The following is a 24,059-nucleotide window of genomic DNA, read 5'->3' as shown; positions in this document are numbered from 1 at the left end:
CAGAGGGCCATGGCTTATCTGGGTCAAGGGACGGGCCAGTAAAAGTTCAAATCCGAAAATGCTTCAACCAAAGGGTTTTTGTGAAGTGTCTCTAAACCACAATCTTTCAGAACTGTTTGGCGCGCTCTCGTACCCACACCACAGGCCACCTCCATTGTCGTCGGCATTTACGTGTATCTGCATCATCATAGCAATTTGTTGATACCGTCGTTGTTGATATGTCGCTATCAGCTGGCACATAAGCACTATTACAACTTCTGCAATTATTACTCATATGTAGGTAGACGGAACAATCTATTTTGTCTAGCAAAACTTTGTTCGCAAATGTTTGCTTGAATGTTGTGCGATTCAGTGCGAAAATGAATTGAAACACCATAAAATGTCTCAAATCAATTCGATATACCAATTTGACCGCAAATCACTGCAAGAATGTGATGTCATTACGCACAGGTTTTTATTCACTTTAAAGCCGTTGGATGGAAAAAAAGTTTTTTTTACCGGACTTCAGATAATTCAATTGACAAGTGGATGGAAACTTAGCTAGTGTTGACAAAAACGTGTAAAAGAAATTTGATATTTTCTGTCATAAAAAAACAACAAAAAAAGTTAATTCATGTCAGTTTGGCTCAAATATTGCCAATATGGCGGAAGGGAAGCCTGGAAGAATGTTGCTATTATCTTTAAAATTAAATTAAATTAAAGTAAAGTAAACTAAATTAAATTTAGTGTTAGTTGTTCTGTTGCACTAAGCCTGTGTGTGTGTGTGTGTGTGTGTGTGTGTGTGCTGCAGCCAAATTGGTCTCTGTTCATGCAAGCTGTAACTATCTGTGTGTTATCAAAGCAAGATACAGTGTGAGTGTGTCCTGTTTTGTGTTGGTTTATTTCAGTCTATTATCTCAAAGCTTGTCAACATGATTGCATTTCTTCTATTTCCAAATTAGTGTGTGTATTTTAGTTACTCAGGCCACAGCTGGAATTGAAACATCAGCAGGGTTGGACTTACATTTAGACAGTGTGTATCTATTAGAAAATACATTTTCATATATCGAATATGTTAGTATATGCGTTGATGTGCGTAAGAGAGCTGAATGTTGTGTGTGAAAGCATCTGCATGCTTGTGATTTCAGTTTTGTCTGGAGTTGGACATAATCAACAGTTATTCTAAGTTCATACATTTTTTAATCATAAAAGCTGGATAAATTGAAAATGAAATGGCAAGTGTTTAAATAGTATTTGAATAAATCTTTTATCAACACATTTATGTAATGAAATTAATTGGACGCAATAAATTCATTGTTATCACGTTTGACAGAAATTGTATAAATACAAGAATCCATAGAAATAAAATGGATAGAAAGGCCATTGAACTGAAAATGGCGATTGTTGTTAGTTGTCATGGTGACAACACACGTCAGTGGGACCATAAAGTGTGTCGCAGCTCGCTGGGAGGAGAGCTGCCCGACGCACCTCTCATATTTATCAAAAGAAAGCAAAATCAATCAAAACATTTTACAGAGATAGAAAAGAAACATCACAAACCATTTTAAAAAGTAGATGGACAGAACAAAGTGAAATAACACGACTGAAAACACAGCAGTCTACTGATCCTCCCTAGCTAAGGCTAAACTAGGTTAAAAAGACTCAGCGGGTGTGTCTTGAATGGATGGTTGCATGTCTGCAACCAAGTTTGCATTGAGGTGTTGCAATTAAGTGTGAAAGGCTGATTCACCTGGACTGCCATGTTGGGGCAAAATTAGTTTCACTTTGCCAGACCCTCCTCCTCGCGCTGAAGGAGAGTCTCCACATAGCATTTGGGGATGGGAGGAAAACATGCTCTGGTTTAATGGCATTTCTTTAAACCAATCAGAATTGTCATGGGCGGTGCTAAACAGAGCCGCTGCAAAATAGTCTTATGAGAGAAAACTCAGATTGGACAGATAGTCTAGCTAGTTGTCTCAATTTACCATGCAGAGATCTGAGGAGCAGTTAACAATAGTCCTCATAAATCCACCGAATTTAAAATTCCAATACAAAGAAAGCGGAAGGAAACGGAAAATACATGCATCCGGCAGAATTTCCTGCAGCACCGGAGCAATCCCGGAAGTGGAACGTGAAGGATATAGACTAGGGCGAAATACACACACAAAAATGCACACAATGATATGCGCGCGCTCTCTCTCTCGCACACTCTTGCACACTCTCGCACGCACGCGCACACGCACGCGCACACACACGCACACACACGCACACACACACACACACACACACACACACACACACACACACACACACACACACACACACACACACACACACACACACACACACACACAGAGTTCAGGGTTGTCTTAAGCCAAACTGACAGGGGTTGTCTGCGGCGGTGCATTGCATCTCTGCGTCCAGCTGTCACACACACGCTCTCTCTCTCTCACACACAGTAAAGGTGAAGGTGTGGTGATGGCTGTGACAGTGTTGTCGGCCTGTGGTTCCGCCTGGCGTCGCCTCGCCTTTACTTCTGTCTTCCTCTTTTGCAGCTAACACATCTCTGACAGCAGTGTTTATGTATGTATGTTACATGTTGTATGTGTGTGTGTGTGTGTGTGTGTGTGTGTGTGTGTGTGTGTGTGTGTGTGGTGGGGTTATTACCTTTCGTTTCCATGTGGTGCTTTTTTATCTCTTTGTCTCTCTGTCTGCCTATCCTTTACATCTATGTTGTGGTTGTTGTCTCATATCAGATATTTCTCTACAAAACCCCCTGTGTCCCTCGCTCTGTGTAACACACACACAGACACACACACTTACACACACCTGCTGTCAGCCTGGCTGTTCGGGTGCTGAGGGGAAATGCTGCAAGGGACAACTTCCTCTTAGCAAAAAGAGAAGAAAAAAAATGTCTTTGCCTTTTTTCTTGTCCTTCTCCCTTTTCCGTCCTTCCTTTCCTGCCTTGTATTCTCCCAGGGGGTGTTTCCTCTCGTCTTGCCAGTGGTGCATGTCTGTTGGTGTGTGTTTGTTCTCTATTGTCCTTTGAATTTCCCCCCAGACCACCACTTTCCTACAGTACACTTTGATAAGACAAACTGTCCTCTCTGCACTTGCTACATGGTGTGTGTGTGTGTGTGTGTGTGTGTGTGTGTGTGTGTGTGTGTGTGTGTGTGTGTGTGTGTGTGTGGATCGAATGTGCAACTTTGAGGGTGACTTAGGTAGAGCAAGAGATTTTCCTTTAGCTACCACCTGCTTCTCCTCAGGAGGAAAAACCAGCGAGGGGTCAGCAATGGGGCGTGAATAACAGAGGAGCCACACTGAGATGATCTCTAAAAACAATAAAAGTTTTAGGAAAAAGTGGAATACTCAATAAATACCATACTATCATAATAACCACAATGCTTATATTTATTTCAAGTGTAATTTATACTCACTGATGAATATTGTAAAACTCCAAAGGGAACACATGAGCCAAATCTCTCAAAGCAAACCTAATCAGTTTGAGTTTCAGATCAGATGCTCCAGTAGTAATCTAGAGTGTGCATCTGTGTGTATCTGGCATATATTGGGTGTGGCAATTGTGTAGTGGCAAATGTAGTTAAGTGTGAGACTTGACTATCACTCAAGCAATGATGTGATGATAGCTATAAAAGTATTCTAAATAGTGGACGGTTAGCTCAGTTGGTAGAGCGGGCGCACATGTGCAGAGGTTTATTCCTCGACGCAGAAGGTCCAGGGTTCGAGTCTGACCTGTGACGGTTTTCCTGCATGTCTTCCCCCCTATCTCGCCCCTTTCATATCTCAGCTTTCCTATCTAATAAAGGTAGAAATGCCCCCCAAAAAAATGGAATGTTACGTACGCTTACTGTTCAGTGGGCACTTACATGTGGCACGTTGTAGTGTGGCTTATTTGAAGCTATCTACTTTGTCTACATGATTCTTGCTGTTCCGAGTTTGTACCTTAATGGTTGAATGCACTTATTGGAAGTCACTTTGGATAAAAGCGTCAACTAAATTGATTGATTGATTGATTTTATTTGCCCATTTAATTATAAAATATGATACAACTATGCACCATATATTAAAAACAAAACAAAGTCAGGATAACACAATAAAGCCCTGAGGCTTATTTCCATTGTGGTCCCAAGGGGGAGGGGGGGGTGAGCTAAATGACTTCAAATGTAATGTAATGTGAGCATGTGTGTGTGTGAGAAAAACGGTCAGTTTGTCTCTTATTAATGCTGTGACAGAGAGATGAACGGTTCAGTGACTGTGTATCCACTTCTACGGCAAAGTCATTTGCGGTGTCTCAGGGTGTGTGCGTGTGTGTGTGTGTGTGTGTGTGTGTGTGTGTGTGCGTGTGTGTGTTAGGGTTAGTCTCTCTTCATACAGTATGTGCGTACATTACAGTCATGTTATTTTTCGCATTTAATGAAGATATTTTGCTAAAGCTCTGTGTCATGGCAGTGTGTTAAGAAGGACCATGTTGGCTTCCCTCCGTGGTGCCAGTGCACATAGCTCTGAGCAGCAGATGTCAGTAGACCCCGCTCCGTTTCTAAACACACTGCCCACACAAAGATGACACAGAGATGGTTTAGAATCGGCAAAGTATACCTTTAACTGTCTCTTAGTTAGTGCTGTATTTTAAAGATGTCACTGTGTGGTGATGGTGGTGTTAAAGGAAGTCAGGGGATCACCAAAGTTACTAGGAGTCATCCTCTGTAGACAATTAGGGTCCGTCCAAAACTTTAATGGCAATCCATCCAATATTTGTTGAGATATTTTAGTCTGTATCAAAGTGGCGGCAGTAAAATCCAGATAAACTGATGGACAAATGGAAAGACGGACATGCAGGTGAAGAGACAGTAAAACAAAAAGGTGACTAAGAATGAGGCAAGAACAGGATTAATGAGGCTGCAAATTGTATCTCTGTTGACCCAGTCTAGAAACTAAATTGTTTAATTGAGGCTAAATAGATAAACAGAGAAAAAAATTGTCAATCATCTATTTTAATCAGCTCTGAGACTCCAGAAGGGCCAAACCAGTTACCCACAAGCGTAAGAAGTGTATCCAGGCTGCACGTCTCTCAAAACACTCTCTGCTGCCAGAAGTGTATCTTTTTATCTGGGTTTATAGGCTAAGCCAGGCCAGCCTCTATAGGCAGAGAAACATTCACTATCATAGAGATCTGTATCTGTCTGTCTCGCTGTGTACCAAACTATCTATATCAATTATCTACAGCAGCAACACAGGTGAGTCAGGAATAAAAGTCCACCTTCAGATGTTCTTACTCTTTGAAGGTTTCAGAGAGTTGTTTTGTGATGGATTGTTGTAATTTATGTGTTGTGGTGTAACCACTTTTCTTCACCCTGTCATGCATTTTTGTCTCAGACAGGATTTTCTAAACATAGCACAAATGCCTTTCTACAACCCCCCAAAACAGGGGTTTGAGACTGTTGTGTTTAAATTTTAGGTAAGCACGTTGGCATTAATGTATAGCTTGCCATCAAACTAGATTAAGAACTTTAATGTCTACTGAAACACTGCTGTGGAGGCCTCACGTTTCCTTTGTGTTCGCCATAGTTTGACTGACATGCACAGCAATCAGTTTGTTGCGCTAAACTTAGCACACGTTGCTAACGGCGTACAGCTACAATTTTCCGGGTAGAACTCATGCTTGTGAAATTTGGTTCCATCTACGTGCTGGGTATTCTGCGTGTACTGTGACGGTTCGGCACAAATACACAAACCATTACAGCCCTATTCTGATGTCTCTTGAATATTGGGCACAAAAGAATTGAATTTGGTCTTTTGGTCTCTGATTCCCTCTAAAACTAGACAACACCCTAGTTTTCGTCAGGAGATTTTGTCGGCCATCACTATATTGGCAACGCCTAACTCCGTCTGCTCCAAAAAATGGGCAAAGTGGTGGAGCATGGGTGGAGCTGGCATGCTGAATGAAGCCTGGTTGCTGAGCTAGCCACCTGTGACGGCACCCATCTGTCACTCAAAGCGGCACACTCTTAATTATGCTGGAAAATTAGCTATAGAGACAAAAACCGTTTTTTGTACCAGGCTGTTAACCTGTTTAATTATGCTGTTAAGTTGGGCATTTTAACATGGGGTTCTATAGGGATTGACTCACTATTGGATCCAGCCTCAAGTGGCCACTCGATGAATTGTAGTTTTTGGCTTAATTTTTCAGCGCTGGAGGTTGCCACTTGCTGTCTGATTCTTGATCACCTAAATGCCAATTGCCAATGCCAATTTAAACCTTATAAAATTATAATGAATTCCCTTTTTATTAGGAATGCATGATCATCAAAGCTGGTCCGTCCAGTGTCCAAACCGCAAGTTTGGAGAAGGGTTGTGAAACCATATCAGATGACACATGTTGACACCCTCAGACCAACACTGTAAAACCTGCATCACTGTGTCAGTAACAGGAATAATAGCTGCCTGAAGGAAAACACACTCAGAGACTAAGAGAAAGTATCAACTTCTACAGTGGTTTTGGTTTGTCAATTTTCTGTGTGTGTGTGTGTGTGTGTGTGCGTGTGTGTGTGCGTGCGTGCGTGCGTGCGTGCGTGCGTGCATGCGTGTGCATGCGTATGCGTACTAGAGGACAGTGTAATCTTGTTTTAGAGCCTTGTGGTTGGGACGTGAACACCTGAATGAACCTGTCACTGTAGACACATTGCTTTTTCAGCTCCAGCGATTACACTGCACCCAAACACACTCAACATTTTCTGGACGATTCTTTGTACGTGTGTGTGTGAGAGACAGAGAGGTGTGTTGCTTGTGCATTGCCTGCGTGCATGTGTCTGTGAGTGTGAGAGAGACAGCAACAGAGAGTGAGAGTGACAGAGCATTGTGTCTCGCTGTGTATGTGTCTAAAACTCTGCTGTATTTTAGGTTTCTCCCTGGAAAATATGAAATAGGTCTACTGCTACTGTGTCCTTTGAGGTTAAACAACAAGCCGTCATGGATACACACACACACACACACACACACACACACACACACACACACACACACACACACACACACACACACACACACACACACACACATAAGTGGACCTCACCAAAATATGAAAAATTCTCATTAACTCAAGTGAAAAAATGTGGACAAAGTTTTCTCTTTCTTCTTTTGTCTGTCTTTGCTATTCTGTAGCATCACATGGTCATTCTAGACAGTTGGTCAGAAACTGTTTTTATCATTTGAGAAATATCTCTAAATTGAGAACAATACTGCCCAAAGTTACCATGGAGATGATCATTCATGCTTTTATTTCTTCACGGTTAGATTACTGTAATTCTCTTTTTACTTGTTTTAATAAATTTTCTCTGAGCCGTCTTCAATTGGTGCAAAATGCAGCACCCAGGCTTTTAACAGGAACAAACAGAAGGGCACACATTACCCCGATTTTGTTTACTCTCCACTGGCTTCCAGTAAAATACAGAATTGATTATAAAATTTTAGTTTTAACTTTTAGAGCACTACATGGACAGACGGTGAAATATATCGCTGACTTGTTGACCCCTTACTCTTCTTTCTGCATGCTTCGTTCCTCAGGTCAAAATCTCCTGATGGTCCCAAAAACCCACCTTAAAACTTGGGGAGACCGCTCCTTTCAGGCAGTTGCTCCCAAATTGTGGAATGCCCTGCCCCTGTCGCTGCGTGTGGCCGATTCTATTGTTTCTTTTACAAAACAGCTGAAGACCCTCCTATTCAGACAAGCTTTCACTTGACTGAACTATCATTGTTTTTATGTTTGTATGATTGTAAATGGTTAAACTTGCTGCATGTAAAGCACTTTGTGACTCTGTCTGTGATAGGTGCTATATAAATAAAGTTTACTTACTTACTTACTTACTTATAGAAGCTGCTGTACTCTTTAGTGTCCTTCAGCGAGGCACTCATCACACTTTATCCTACAGAGGACTGTAATTGCCCAGGGTTGCTTGACACATGAGTAGGTGGTTGGACTGACAAAGAAAGACAGTGATGCCTGTTGTAGAAGTACAACCTATAGACATCGACTAATACTTTTTACGACGAATTTTACTTTTACTAAGCTAAGGGTGGGGCTGAGGGTTAAATAAAAGTGTTCCTACATCTTTCCATGTAACCAAAGCCATTAAACAGGAGCAAAGCAAGCTTTCAGTTTAAAGATGGGATAACCATAACAGCTTGGGTTTGGTAAGAGACAGAGAGAGGAAGAAGGATGGGTAGAGACAGATGAAAGAAAAGCGAGCAAGATGGAGGGATCTGGAAGAGGTCAAGGGGAGCTGACACCCATCAATTTTCTCTTCTTAATCTCTCTGTGTAACACATCGCTCACTCCATCTCCCTAGAAACACACTCACACACACACACACACACACACACACACACACACACACACACACACACACACACACACACACACACACACACACACACACAGGCCAGATATCACAGACCCTCAGCAATTGGCTTTGTCATGACCTTTAACCCCTATATATCTGTGTGAGTTTGTGTGTGTATGCATGTGTGTATGACAGAACTATAAAAGGTCTGCTCAAAAATCAATTTACTGCTGCTGCTGCTGCTGCTGCTTCTTTCTTTCTTATTAATGTTCCACTATCCACTGGACATGTGTCTGTGTGTGTGTGTGTGTGTGTGTGTGTGTGTGTGTGTGTGTGTTTGTGTGTGTGTGTGTGTGTGTAAGAGAGAGTGTGTCAGTGACAGGGAAATAAAAGCAATGGAGCCAGACATACAGTCAGAGAGATTTTCTAAAGATACTGTTGCTAAACTGTATCTAAATTATTTTCAAGGCACCTTTCTTGAGGCTGTGAAACAGTCGACTGTGGTGTGTGTTGAATGCTTATCTCCAAAATCCCACCCAGGAGACCTTTTGTGTTTCACTTACTGGGAACTGCAAATGGGTACATTTCACTGCTATCTTGATTGCGGAAAATGTACTGTCACATTTCAGATAAGACCTACTGTTTTTTTGTTTGTTCTGTGTGCCATGGCTTAAAGCATCATAAACACAACATTTTAATGCAATGTTTGGGCATTTTATTTTAGTAGTGCAGTCCCCAATCAAAACGTGCCTGTTCGGAATGGGTTGATTGCTTGGCCTCCAGTATTGCTGCTTGCAGGATTCTTGAGAACTGCTCAACAAAACAACTTCACGCTTGACACTTGACACTTGACACTGCGCTTCCTTCAGTCCAGAGCAATACACCCGCAATGACATAGTTGCATCCCTAAAGAAATGCTAGAGTATACGGACCAGGCTATTTCCAGGAACAAAAGCCGTCCGGTTTAGTCTGTCCATTTTAGTTAGATAATGACTCTTTAGTCATTCATTCATTATTAAGTAATCCTGAATCTGACCACAATCCTGATATACAAATACAGCCCCAATCTTAACTGGGAAATCGTTGGCTCAGGTCTAGAAGAAGGAGATGCAAAGAACTTCTTTGAGGATAAATGATACGACTGGGTGTGATTCACACAAGCAGCAGATAGAATCAGGATTCCTGACAGGCAAAGAGGCAAAGCCGATAATGACAAAGTCTACAAAGTCGTGAGGGCATGATGTGCAGAACAAATCCAAGTTGTCAAAATGACAGAAAAGATTCTGTATGTAGGAATCAGAATAGAGAGGTAGAAGATAATACTTTATATATTTTTTTAAAGTTGCCGTAGTTTTCCAAGTGTCATTAACAGATTCTTATGATAATGACTGATAGTCTCAGATGTCTCAGAATCACTCTCACACAGTGGCTTTAAAGGTGCCGGTAGGCGTATAGCTTACTTTTAGCAATGCCAAGCTAGCGGTTTCCCCTTGTTCTTAGTCTTCATGCTAATCTAAGCTAAAGTAGATATGAGCCTGCATCCAAAACATTTTGAGCACGGCTACTGGTCTGTCTGTCACATTAGCATTGTGAAAATAACATTTTTTACAGACACATACCAACATAGAGAAAGAGAGAGGCACATAAATACACCCGCACAGGCTTTTTGGAGAACGCATGAAGCAGAATGGCTTCTATCCATTAAGTTATAATATGTATAATTATTTTAAGATGGGATTATATTTCTCTCCCACACACACTTACACAAACACACACACTTACATACACACACACACACACACACACACACACACACACACATATCGACACATGGATAGTGTTTTTGCTTCCTTTCAGCAGTCCTCATTATCATTTCCATCACCAAGATCCTCACCATCATCCCCCTTTATCATCCTTGTCATTATTATCATCATATTCACATTTTAATAAGTAGCAGGAGATACTTAGTGTGGATGTAAACTACAGAATTTTTTTCTCCAAAAATCTCCAAAGATTGACTCTCTCTCCCTTAATTTGTCATGCTCTTTTACAGAAACAATTTAATAGAAAGGAGTTTACTGTTTCACTGATTACTTAAATACTCTCATCTTACAAATTAAGGTTGGTTTTCAGGATGGTTATGGATTGTGGACCCACTTGTGCATTTGAAATAAAGATATATTATTATTATTATCAGGGCTCATCAGGAAAGACCAATACATCTTTGGGATTTTAAAACAGACAAATATGTATTTTTTTCCTCCTCTTTCTTTGTAGATTGGAAAGTCAATCGTATGAGGTGATGCAGCTGGAATTTGAGGTGGATAACGTAATCAACCTGGTGCCAACCCAGACTTTACACTGGAACATTGAGTACCCAGCTGGCATGCAGACAACTTCCAGACAAACAGAGAAAGTCTCACACCTCTACATCAGCAACGCAGACATACAGGGAATCGTACCACTGGCTGAGGTGAGTGATGACTGGATAGATGAGAACAGATACAGTTATCTGTGAGCATACATAAATGACATACCCAGCAGCACATTTCTTATGCTGGAATAGATTTTTCCCTCCATTACCCATCTCCTCTTAACATTCTTGCTGACACCCCCAGCGCATTTCCTTCCTCTAGGTTGATCAAAGCTATAAAGGTCAGCTTGTTTACCCCCTCCTGTTGCTACAAGCCTCCTGGTCACACACACAGCAGGTTTCACCCTTGCAGGTTTTCGAAATGACAAGGAGCCTCACAAATATGGGCACAGAGACACGCAGGTACAGCCCTACACACCTACCTTCACGCCAAATGCTACCCCCATGCTCGCAGGTGTCATTCCTGGTGAGACTCAAGCACAGTTTGCCTCTTAAAAGGCTGCTTTCCATATAGACCCGAAACTTTCATTGCTCTGTATTTGAGTCTGGACTTCAGTGTCACTTTAAGAATCATTCAAATAAAATAAATAAATGAATAAATAAACTGTGCTTCTATAGTATTTGTGCAATGTTTCTACGACTTGTTCACTTGAGTGAAGGCTGCTGGAACAAAGCAGTTTTTATACCACTTTGTTCTACATATTGGGACTATAAACCAGAAGGAAGAAGCTGACAAAGGGTTGTAGTCGTCATTTGAAATCAAGCCACTTATCCGCTTTGACTGACTGCTGGTTAAGCTGTGACTCACAAATCAGCCTATACTAGGGAGTTGCTGTTCTTAAAGATAGGTTTCCAAACCATGACTCCATAGAAAAATATAAAATCAATTATAAAATTAAAAAAATAAAAGCACGATAGAATAAGGTCATCATGGTTTTGGCAATTTGGAAGTTGGACAGGTTCCTCAAACAAACAAACGCTGGACCCTTTTTTGCAAACCGCTTCACAAATTGCTTCAAAGTTCCGTTTTGAGTCAATAATTGTCCCAAGATATTTAAATTAATATGATATGAAATGATATTAAATTGTAATTTCCCCACAAATTTTAATTAAAATTAAATAATTTAAAATTTAATTTTAGTTTTTACTTAAATTTTAATTTTCATTTTTGCTTACATTTACTTTATTTTTAAATTAAATTAAATTGTAAGATGACATATTTATGGAAGTAAATCTGTTTCATCGGATTTTGAAATTAAAAAGCTATTGAATTTCTAGCACTGAATATTTATGCATTGAAATGATGTATCTGATAACTGGCAGATAACACAGGTTGCTGTTTATCTTTTAATGGCTAATTGTGTTTTGTTGCTTAAACAAACGATTGAGGAAATACTCTTGTCCATGATTCTATTGAGAGACGTCCAGCTGACAGCAGGGTCTGTGAGCATCACTGGCCGGCCGGCGAGCGAGCGATCCCAGCTGCCACACTGTCTGTCACGTCAGACTGGAGCTTCTCAAATCCGACAACATCGGAGCAAATGTGCAATTCGGCATAACCTTTTGTAAAAATGCCCATATTCGAACTCTACATAGTTGATTTCTTGCATAAAAGTCTCAGAAGTGAATTTAGTGATGAAATAGCAGACACAAATTGTAAAAAGTTTCCAGTTGTTGGCTGCTGCTACTATGGCAAACTCCCAATCTAGATTGTAGAATTGATTGCTTTTCTTTGGGTTCCCGGATGTTAACACTGAATTTTAAACATTACATTTTGCAGCTGAACTTGGCTTGTTGAATTTGAGCAAGTTGAAAATATATTATAGTTGAATTTTAAACATTGTATTTTGCATCTGAATTTGTTATATTGAATTTGTTTACGTTGAATTTTTGATTCTGAATTTATGAACTTAGAAAAATAAATGTGAAAATTAGTTGTTGAAAATTTGAAGAGTAGAAATTCAGAGGCAAAAAATTCAGATACATAATTTCAATGCATAAATATTCAGTGCTAGAAATTCAATGGCTTTTTAATTTCAAAATCCTTCCATACACATTCCGTTGCCTGACTCTTAATAAATATCACTTCATTTGTGGGCACGTTTTCTTAAATAAATGATCATGTCTTTGGTTTTAGATATGTTTAATTGAAGACTCCTCACACCTGCTGACAATGTTGTTGAAGACCGGGGCTAGTTTCATTGTCCTGGAGCCTACTAGTAATGACAGAGTCCTCTGCAGACTTTAAGATGGTCAAATTTCCCCACCTCCTCTGACAAATTTGTGTAGAGAATTAATAATAAGTGTGAAAGCACATATCCTTGAGGGGAACCAGTGATGGAACAAGCTTGGTCAGGACAGAAGTCCATTTACCCTCACTCCTATAAAAAAGTCCAAACAAGTCAGGGGTGCTAATATTATACCCATAACATTAAGCCCTCTTACTGATTAAGCTCAACAAACAATCAGCAAATCCTAAATCAATACATATAATGTTGTAAAATGATGTAAAGCACAAACAACTGATTGTTTCTCTTTCCCTTCCTTTTCTTTCCTTTTCTCTTATGTAGGCTAGCAAATCACTTCCACAAGCAGTTTCTATTGTATAGATTTACAACTGAAAACATCTTTAATTTTAGTAATTTTAGTGGGAAATAACTACATAATATAAAAATAAAACATCTATTAAGTAAAAAAAAGTGGAATAAGATATAACCTTTACGATATACAAATGTAATTTTGTGCTGTAGATTTTTTTTCCGTATGCATTGTTGCCATCCAGATTTCCCTTAAGGGGGAAAAAAAACTCATGAAGTTAAATTCAAAGCTTTCTGTTTGGAAAAGATAGCAAACATTTGCATAAGAATTATGACTTTGGACTTACTTTTTAACAGACATGGACAGGTAAAGGAGATAATTGCTTAAAAAGACTGCTTTCATCCGTAACATTTCACCACCATTACTTCATACAATCACAGATCAAACCAGACACATCCTATAACAGACATTGCTGCTCTGGCTACAGCAACCAAGAACCTCAGGCTAAAAAGTGAGGAGGACTTTTCAAAATACTACCAGTTCCATTACCACTGAGGTAGAGCTAATCTGGCCAGATAGCACCTCCTTCAAACAGCAAAGCCCTAGTGAGAAAACCCAATTTTGTTCAGAGCTTTTGCAACGTCTGTCTCTTTCACAAACTGGAAAAAGCAAGCTTGAAACCATAATTTCGAATAGCAGTGTTGTTGGGATTTTGCTTGCTTTTTTAAAAGGGGGCGGTGTGAATGAAGCTCTGGTGTGAGCACATCTCAATCCCTTGTATTTTTTAAAACAGAAGTATTTAAATGTGTGTTTTTTAGATACCTTAATTAAAAGCATTTCCCTAAAGGTTTCTATGCAACATAATTGTGTCTTTCTAAATGTATTTGCTGTTGTAGTACATATATGTATGTTGTTATGTTATGTTATATATACGCATCTACACACCCAGTTGCATTGACTCTCCCTCCATCTCGTTATTGCCCCTCTCCTTTGGGTAAAAGCATCAAAATGGCTGCTATTACAAACTATTTGGGCCTCTTGATTTGTTTACCAAAACTGCTGACCAGGTGTTGATTGTCGGTTGGTTGTTTGGGGTCTGTCACTGAGAGGGTCACTGAGATGAAAGCGCCGACGTTTTTTCGAGGATGGAAGAAGAAGGAATCAAATTATAAGCTAGAATCTTCAAAGGATGTAAAAGCTTTCACAAAATCTTGCATCCTTGTTCCTAAACAATTCCACATCTGAGGATTATATGGAACAAAAGTACAGCCATGTGGCAACATGTGGGATCTTTACAGTTGTTACATATTTTAAAGGCCTAAAAACTAAGCCTAGCACATAATTGCATCAGGAGCACTCAGCACTGGTTTTACAACATGATTTCTCTGTCTGATCTGTTTGTGTGATTCAACTCCACCTCAGCCAAATCAAAAGTCAGGCTGTCAACAATACTGATGTGGCAATGCAGTGAGTTCTCTCTTAACAAGGCAACAACGAAAACCGGAATGCTTCCTGTCATTACCAAGCCCTCTCCGACATTTTCCTCCTAATTCTGCATATCCATTAAGGTTCATGGTCTCTTGGCTGAGCGGGAAAGAAAGAGGCCCTCTTCAGGAAACAAGGGATTATTAAGAGTAATTTGTCTCCAGCGGGGACTGAAAAAATTGGTTTCATCTTTTAGAGAGGAGTGGGGAGGTGAGGAGAGGAGAAAAGGTTAGGGAAAGTGGGAGGGGCGGTGGCGACAAAAAGAGAGCCAGAGGGAGATAGAAACAGAGATTGACAGAAAGTGAGATTTCAGAGAGGGAAAATGCTGTTACTGTAAACGATTTATTTATGTCATCTAATTCGCAGTGCCTTTACTGAACTGCATCAAAGTGGGGATTTTTTATATATTGCCTAAGGAGAACAATAGGGTTGAGCAGGAGAAGTTTTACCTAAAATGTGAATTACCATCTCTTAAAAATGGTCTTTAAATGGCAACACGCAGCGGCAGAACAGAATTGATGCTTTTCACACATCGCTTTCACACATTCACACATATATATAAATAAATAATAATATAATAATAATAATAATAATAATAAAATGCGAAGATTGTACTCGTGCTTTGATCACCAGGCAGCAGATGAATACATGGAAACAACCCTGAAATACTTCTTACATTGTACCCCCACCTCCCGCTACATCAGGTATATTTAGATCTTTATTTTAAATTGTGTATGTCATGGCAATATAGCGCCTAGATTCCCTTTGAGGAGTGTTAAGAATCAGGCTAAACAAGCTAGCTAAATAAGTTATCTTTTGTTGTGAGAAAGAGAGGTTAATGGGCTAATTTCAAAAGAATTCAAAACACTAGTGCTTTTGTCCACCATTTATATGCAAATTAAAGTTCAATATTTCTCCATGAGTTGGGAAATTTGCTCGGAATAATAATAAAAATAATGATTAAAAAAACAAACAATAGTGGGCGCCTGGGTAGCTCAGTTGGTCCAGAAAACATGGTCTTCTCTGAACTCAAGGTATATGACCAAGCAAATATCAAAGCTGATTTAAATATTATTATTATTATTAATAATAATAATAATAATAATAATAATAATAAACATAGAAGGCATAGGGGTTGCTAACAATTCATAGTTATAGTCAGAGTTTGCGTGCATTCTTGCGTAAGACAATATGCAGCAAAGCACAAGCATGTTGAGCCTGCTGAAGTTTCAGCACCAAGGACAGCGTCACAGTGTTCGCTAAAGTGTAGCATCAGAATCCTAATGTAACACCGTTTTTTGTGTTAATGTGGTAATTATTAGTGAAAATGAACAGTCCTGCCCCTTTTTGATACAGTAGTTCCATCTATCTTTGACTTTACTAGGTGACATAAGTGATGAGAAAATATGAGAGAAAATAATGGAGTAATGGACAGAGAAAGGGGGACAAAACAACCTGTTATGTTAGTCAGGGTTAAAATAGAATGAAAAAATAGGTCAGACTTGGACCTGCTATACTTTTCTTGCTCTTAGAGATATTTTAGCAGCTAATAAATTGGATCAGTAATGATGTTGTGTTATGTTTCCTACAAGCACCATTACACACCTCTGCCTGGAAAGAGAGAGAGAGGGAGAGAAAGAGAAAGAAACTGAAAATTTGCCCACATCACAATACATTAAATTAAAATGTATGCTTCACATCTTGGGCGCCTCCCTAGGGAGGTTTTCCAGGCACGTCCAGCTGGGAGGAGGCCTCGGGGAAGACCCAGGACTAGGTGGAGGGATTATATCTCCAACCTGGCCTGGGAACGCCTCGGGATCCCCCAGTCGGAGCTGGTTAATGTGGCTCGGGAAAGGGAAGTTTGGGGTCCCCTGCTGAAGCTGCTACCCCCGCGACCCGTTACCGGATAAGCGGAAGAAGATGGATGGATGGCTTCACATCTGTGAGAACAGAGTTTTGATTGACAAAGAAGGATGGATAAAGATGTAGAGACAACCTGCGTATCCCATCTGACTTTTGTTAAAACATTATGTGCCCTTTTGTACTAATGCTTTTACAATACATCTGCCCCTATTTGTTTGGTATAGAGGAGGGAAGGAGTGAGTGGGAAAAAAATAAAAGGTTACTCTTTCTTCTCTGTAGCGTCCCCTTGTCTGCGTTGTCTTGGAATTAAATAGTTTTCATAACTGTCCTCCATTCCTTCTTCCTTCTCTCTGTCTCTCTCTCTGATCAGCTTTCACCAGTTTCATCCCACTTTTGTCCTCCCTTCTCCATTCCCCTCCACCTCCAGCCTCTCCCCTTTTTTAATTGTCTCTTTTTCTTCTTCTTGTCTGTCTCCCCGTGTGTCTTCTTCATCCCTCTCTTTCTCTACAGAGTTTCACCTCTCTCTATGATATTTTGCTATGTAATTAATTATTAACTTGAACACTTGTTTATCTTTGTTGCTTGAGGATGCCTGTGAGTTTCACTTCTCAGTGGGCTGTGTGTGCATGTGCAGACCTCATAGCAGAGCAATTATGCTAAGTGGTTCCTTAATTTGCCTTTTCGGATTGGTTCTCCCTAAAATGAAGTCAGTAAGTAGGAACAGGAAACTGAGTTGTCAATAATCTGTTGATGAAGGCATACACACACACACACACACACACACACACACACACACACACACACACACACACACACACACACACACACACAATTTTCAAACTCAATTATAGATTTACCATTTTCACGGTCTGTGTGTTTATTAGAAAAAGCCTTTTTCTCGCTTTCTCCCCCTACCAGTTTTTATAATCTTTATGTCTCGAGCTATTGTTTTCTCAATTCCCCTGTTTTCTGTGTATATGTCTCTCAGCAGAGCTCTAAATACACGTGCTTGCTAATTTACACAGACATTAAGCAACACACTGTGGAATCAGGTTATTTCCGTTTGTTTTACCTCACACACTCCTTGGTATATTTGCAAATATACCAAGGAGTGAATGAATGAATATATTTGCCTGTATTTTGTTTGAAAAGAATTATTATCAGGAGGTGAGAGAAGGAAAGCAGGATGGTCCTTTGACCAATGCTCACTTCTGTTCTTTAACCTGTTTTTTGTTTTTGAATTTGACAATTCCTGACATTTGTAGCACCACTTCTGTAAGCTATTTCAACTAGTTAAACCGTGTTATTCTGGCTATTGACCGCCAATACAGCTTTTTTATTCACTTTCCACTTTCTAAAGTAGCTTCTTTAGTATAGTCAGCAAGTAGTGTTGTTTTCACCCATGCCCCTACCTCTCTTCAGTTACAGTATTTGCTTGTTACCAGCCTTCAACCACCCAATAAAACACATTTGACATATTCTGTGTGTGTGTGTGTGTGTGTGTGTGTGTGTGTGTGTGTGTGTGTGTGTGTGTGTGTGTGTGTGTGCGTGTGTGCATTTGGGTCACTAAGAACTTGTGTGTCCTGGGCTCCAGGTTCATTTCCATACCAAGCGGCTCTAGCTCGCTCCAATCAGTCAACAAGAATAGAAGAAAAAGAGAGGGGAGGAAGTGAGAGGGAGGGATGTTCAAAGCTAGGGGATACAAGTGTAGAAGTGAAGGTGGAAAATAACTTATAAGGCTAGAGGAAATCACTGCTCTTACTTTCAACTGTAAAGAAGAGGCAGTAGATGCATGCAAAGTCAATGAAACAAGCACGATGGAGGCACATTCGCTCTGGGCGGCTGTGTATTAAAAGGAATAAGCATTTGCTCCTCTTAAAAATGTCAAGTTGCACAAGACATTCACCTGATATACTGCAAATGCCTGTCACTTATGTATTGTATTCAGCATTGCAAAAAAATTCCCATTGCTTTGTAGTCGTAACAACTTCCCAAAGACTACAACTTTTCAAACTGACTGCATGCACTACTACTGTTTATTTTCCTAGTCATGTCTCGTGAAAATTCCATTAATTATAAGTAAATAATGTACTATTGTAATAAGTTTTCACTAATATTATGTCACCAGTGCAGTGTAGGTGAAGGATGAGTAACCATGGGGCAAAGAGTGCTGAATGGTGTTTTTTAATCCAACCAAACACTACTGTTAATTTCATTTTAAAACAGAGGGGAGAAACTAAAAAGCAGAATCACGCAGTGTAGTAAATGGTTGGAATGAAATCCCACATGAAACCCATTGAAATTTAGGAGGTCTTGGAAATTAACTCCTGCTAGAGAGTGATGAGAGATAAACTGAGACAAAGTGAGTAATGGACAGAGACAAAATAATCTCTTATTTTCTGACAAGATGTGCTGATTTGACTTTTCCTTTTTTTCATGAACCAAATCAGAAACTGAGAACAGCCTCCTTCATGCTCAGTTACATTTAATCCCACCCGAGAGCTGCTTAGTTCAACCACAATGTCCTCATGGGCCTCCATAGTAGCTGTACTGAGGACTGAGTGCTGTGCTCGAGTGTACATCAGCAACAATCTAAAAGGGAGAGAAGAGGGGTGACAGAGAGTCACCCTGGTGGCAGGAGAGGTTAAACTGTCAAGCTTCTTACTACATACATTTTAAGATTTAGGTCAACCGCTGCCGCACATTTGGAATAAATGTATGAAGGTGAGAAGGTGCTTTTACTGAGAAACAAAAAGAGAAAGGATGGCACACTCAAAACTCTCCTTCACACAAAATTAGCCGTGTTAGCTAATTGTAGGTAACAGAAGTGAACAAGAGACCAACAGACCGATTGATGAGGTGACACAGAGAGAGAATGAGGAGAAAGAAAAATTTGACTTGTTCGAAATAGGCAGGATGAGACGGCGGGAAACGCGAATGAGAAGAGAGGGATAAGGGGGAAGAGGTTGAATTGATAGGCGTTTGGAAGGAAAGAGAATAGACAGAAAAAGGGGGCGAGGGGTTTGACTAATTGATAGAAGTGAAAAAGGGAAACAAAGGGAGAGAAGGGTGGCGAAATGAAGAGAGTAAGAGATTGCATGAGAAGGAGGGAATTTGACAAGCTGAAATGGTAGAAGTGGGTGCAGAGTGGAGAGATAGTGAATGTGCTGTAGAGAGAGAGAAAGAGGAGGGCCCAGTGGAGGTGCAGTGCACCATGTAATAGTCCCTTGAAAGTCCTGGGCAGCACATAGTAAGAGAGAAAAGAGTGAGAGACCTAGAGAAAGAGAAATAGAGAGAGGAGACGAGAGCAGGGCAGTTCTAATGCAATTAGGGTCTGGAAATTGAAAGTACAATTCTCCCTGGGATCTTTGCAAGAGTGGTTTGTGTGTGTGGGGTGGGGGTTTGGATGGGCTGTTAGCTTTCATATCTACCAAATGTCTTCATCCCTCCCCCCTCCTGTTCAATATTTTCATCTCTCCCTCTCTCATTTGACTTCTCAAAATTACTCTCTCCTTCCACAGTGCCCTTCCTCCATTTATTGTCTTCTTCTTTCCCTCCCCCCGCTCTCTCTCCATCCATGCATTTCTGTATATATACATAGACCCACTGCCGGCGTTCACAAACACTAAATGCTACTCCACCTATATGTTCCTTTAAAGGGCTTAAAACAACACCAGTCACTCTGGCTAATTACCTGCTCTAATTAGTTGTGTGCATAATTACCACTGGCAAATTTAAATGCTGTGCCCAAGAATACTTTTGGCCCCATTAGCACCTGTGTGTGTGTGTGTGTGTGTGTGTGTGTGTGTGTGTGTGTGTGTGTGCGTGTATAGATGTGTTTGTGATGTGAACAGAAGCATTGCGTGTGCATGTCAGGTAGCGTTAGTCCATAGAGTCAACCTTTGCTTTCCATGCTGGCAGTGGGACAGGAAGGAAGTAGGTTAGGCATGTTCTAATTGCCCCAGCAACAAGGTGATTGACTCCCAGATACCCCCATAAGCTCGTTAGCATCTCGTTAGCAACTGCAATTAGTGTCCTAACAGACAGACAGGGTGGACAACGAGGGACAGCAAGACATTGGCTGCAGAGGTGAAGAGGTTTAGGATACGGAGAGTGGGTGAAAATCGTTCTACCTTGCTGAAAGACATGATTTGATCTACAGTATATTTAACATAGTAGACCTTCAACTACCCAGGTTGCTCTTAAGATTAGCGTAAGAGTTGGCCTTTCTGTTACTGCTATGCCACAAAGATGTGTGGCATAGGTGTGTGTGTTTATTTATTTAATCCTCAACCTTCACCTCCTGATCTAACATGGGAAAGTGAGATGTAGGTACACTGCAGGCTAAAAGTATTCTACAGCTCCATATTGCATTGTATTCGCTTAGCCACACTCACTTTTGATCAATCAAATCCAATCAAATCTAAAAAAATTCTCATAAACTATATCCCGCGCACATATTCTGTTTCACTTTGAAATGACGTTATGGAAGCTAAAGGCACGTTAACTGGCATTTCACAGAGATTGATAGCAATGGTAGTTTTCAGCATCTATTGTACCAGTGTTTTAAACTATGCATAATGAGGAAGGTTACCTAAGCATCAATGCTTTTTTTGAACAACATCCTTGCTCAAATCCACACTTCACACAGATACCTGATACAATCGGAGTCTCACACTGTTGTCCACCCACCAGCTGGGAGTTTATTGCCTTGATGTTATCAATTGGACATGTTTCATCGCACAGTGTGTGGTTGAATTAGTCACACAAGGATCAACAGTACCTTCAAAAACGCCCTCCTATCCACGCCCGCTCTCGGCTCTCATCAGTCCTATACGCCTACACATATTATGCTGTGCCTAGTTCAGGCAATTATGCCTAAACACTGACATATAAACCAAAGTTTAGAAGGGCTGGCAGTTGCAGCAAAATGTTGTATGGGAGTGGAATATGTGTTCACACACGACGCAATGATAATTATATTGTTTAAAGTAAATAGGCTGTGGACTACATGCTATTTGCGGTGTGAGAACATCCAACAAATCACTACAAGATAGATTTCTTTCACAGTCACAGGCTTTCAGGAACCAGCCAATCTACCATACTTTCTCTAATATTTGTTCCATGATAAACAGTTCCACCTAGCAAGTGCTAAGTGTATGAGTTAAATACTGCTTGTCGAATTTTCACAGTTCTCTACAAAATACATTTCTACAAATTAATTCTTAAATGACATGTTGTAGCCCAGGACTTGTGCCCTTTTTTATCCATAACTTATCAATTCAAAGAGGAGATGGTGAGGAGGAGCCCAGCATGGGACCAAGGCTTTGGTGAACCCTGGGCTAATGAATTTATTCATTTATTTAATATAATGTTTTTATAAAATAAAATAAACAGAATAAAGTAAACTTAACATAAAAACCAACATTGAATTTCAGTCATAGAAATAGAATGTGAGTGCAATGGACATTAAATGGACATTAAAATGGACATTGCAGTGTTCATTTTACTAGTTCAAGAGAAAATGGCGATTGTTGTTAGTTGTTATGGTGACAACATGAAGCAACGGAAACAAAAGACGCGTCTCCATGCCACTCCTCTGCTCATCTGCTCTGCCGCGAGTCGGTTTATACGGAAGTTTAACTCCCAATGAAAGAGTGGAAATTTGGCTCAAGCTCAGTTAGTAATGATTAGTCTGAAGTCTTATAGATCACAAAAAAACATTTCAGCGTTTGGCCAAAGCCTAAAGTAATTACTCTGACTTACAAATAGATGTGATGGAATCACACAAACACACACGTACACACAGTCCCACACACACGCTCACAAGTATAAAAAACGACACTCAACCCACACACAACCAAATGAGCCGGCACTCCTCAGGCCTAATAGTCTGGCTGTAATTAACATTGTCATAGTGATAATAGCCATTTATCCCTGACATATCTCACACACACACACACACACACACACACACACACACACACACACACACGGTCCAAAACCTCTATCTCGTCTAGGCAGCTCGCCCAGCTGTCACCTCCCTCATCCGTCTCTCTCTTCCTTCCCACATCCCCTCCTTTTTCTCATCCACCTCCTCCTCTTCAGTATTTAGACCTCATGATCCTCCTTTTTCCCCTCCTTCTCCTATCTACTCTTCTTCTATACTCTTTGTATAGTGTTCATGTTTCTCTCTTCACTCCATCATCTCTCTTCCTTTCTCTCACTTCCTTTTCAAATATTCGAACCACATCCTTCTTCGTTTCACCATGTTTTTCTTTCTTTCTTCAACCTTTCCCCTACTTAGTCAGTCTGTTTCTGTCTCACATTGTGACCTTTTCTTTTTAACATGATGTGTTCACACTGCAGAACAATATTGTCAGCAGAAAACTGTTTTCCCCCAAATTGATTTCTACCATAATAACAAAGACTGGCACAGTTGTGGTAGACAAGGCGTGGACCCAAAAGGAGATTCAACAGGTGGACTAGGTAGTTTAAAAGGCTCCTTACTGGTGGATTTGTTTCTAACAGGAACAGCAGGCTTAAATCAGGTAAACAAACAGAACTAGCAGCCAGCAGGGTATCCACAAAAAACATTTTTCAGGCAGGTAAAAGGTGAACAGATAACACACAAAGGAGGGTGTTCTGGGAGAGAGATTCATTTATAGCTTACCTTAGGTCAGCCCAAAATACACACATGTACGCACGGGACCTATAGACATTCATTATGGTTATATTACTAGACCTATCTGCTAACTAGCTGCTTTAACAGAGTCATTTCCCAGTTTGGGATTAATAAAGTCCATCTATCTATCTATCTATCTATCTATCTATCTATCTATCTATCTATCTGTAGCGTAAATAATCCACGTGTATTGGATTTTGGATATTAATATTGAATATTAATCTCTAATTAATTATAGATGAATAATTATTTGCACTCGTGAAAATAGGGCACCACTTTGAGTTTTCTGAGCTGAAGACGCTCAAATTGAATGGATTAAATTATCAAATTTAACGTATAACGTAATATAATCATTAATTATGTTTCAAATAAGATTTTGTATTTCAGTCTCAAATCGAAAGCCGTAGAGTTCGTAGCTGTACCCTGTTCATGAACAAGATAGAGATACAACGACTTTATCAATAAATGAAAGGATTTATTAATCAGATAATTAAAATAAAATAACCAGGTACTGTAACGTAGAAAAAGGCAGGATAAATGAATAAGATATGAACATGAATGAAACTTTAGTGATGGGAAAATGATTTGAAAACTATGAGAAAAACGAAGACTTAGGAAGAGGACTAATTAATCGTTTTAAACTGAATTTAAACTGACTCAACAGAAGACTCAGAATTAGACATCAACTCTAAATCAACCAGCGTGTTTGATTCAGCCTACTTCTGTCAGGTTGGTCCCTTCGGCCTGTGAGGGCTGTCGTCTCTGATGGCAGCTCACA

General features: G+C 40.0%; 1 protein-coding gene across 1 annotated transcript in view; it reads left to right on the top strand.

Moving 5' to 3' along the window:
- Nucleotides 1–24,059, top strand: part of si:dkey-215k6.1 (transmembrane protein 132C) — a 267,170-nt gene that overhangs the window by 175,627 nt on the left and 67,484 nt on the right. The window contains exon 5 of the mRNA XM_031305397.2: nt 10,614–10,809. Within this exon, the coding sequence (XP_031161257.1) occupies nt 10,614–10,809 (196 nt within the window). The remainder of the gene's footprint in view (nt 1–10,613; nt 10,810–24,059) is intronic.

Source organism: Sander lucioperca, chromosome 2, assembly GCF_008315115.2.
Source record: "Sander lucioperca isolate FBNREF2018 chromosome 2, SLUC_FBN_1.2, whole genome shotgun sequence".
NCBI lineage: Eukaryota > Metazoa > Chordata > Actinopteri > Perciformes > Percidae > Sander > Sander lucioperca.
Note: the sequence above shows the minus strand (reverse complement) of the source record. Positions and strands in the feature narration are given on the sequence as shown.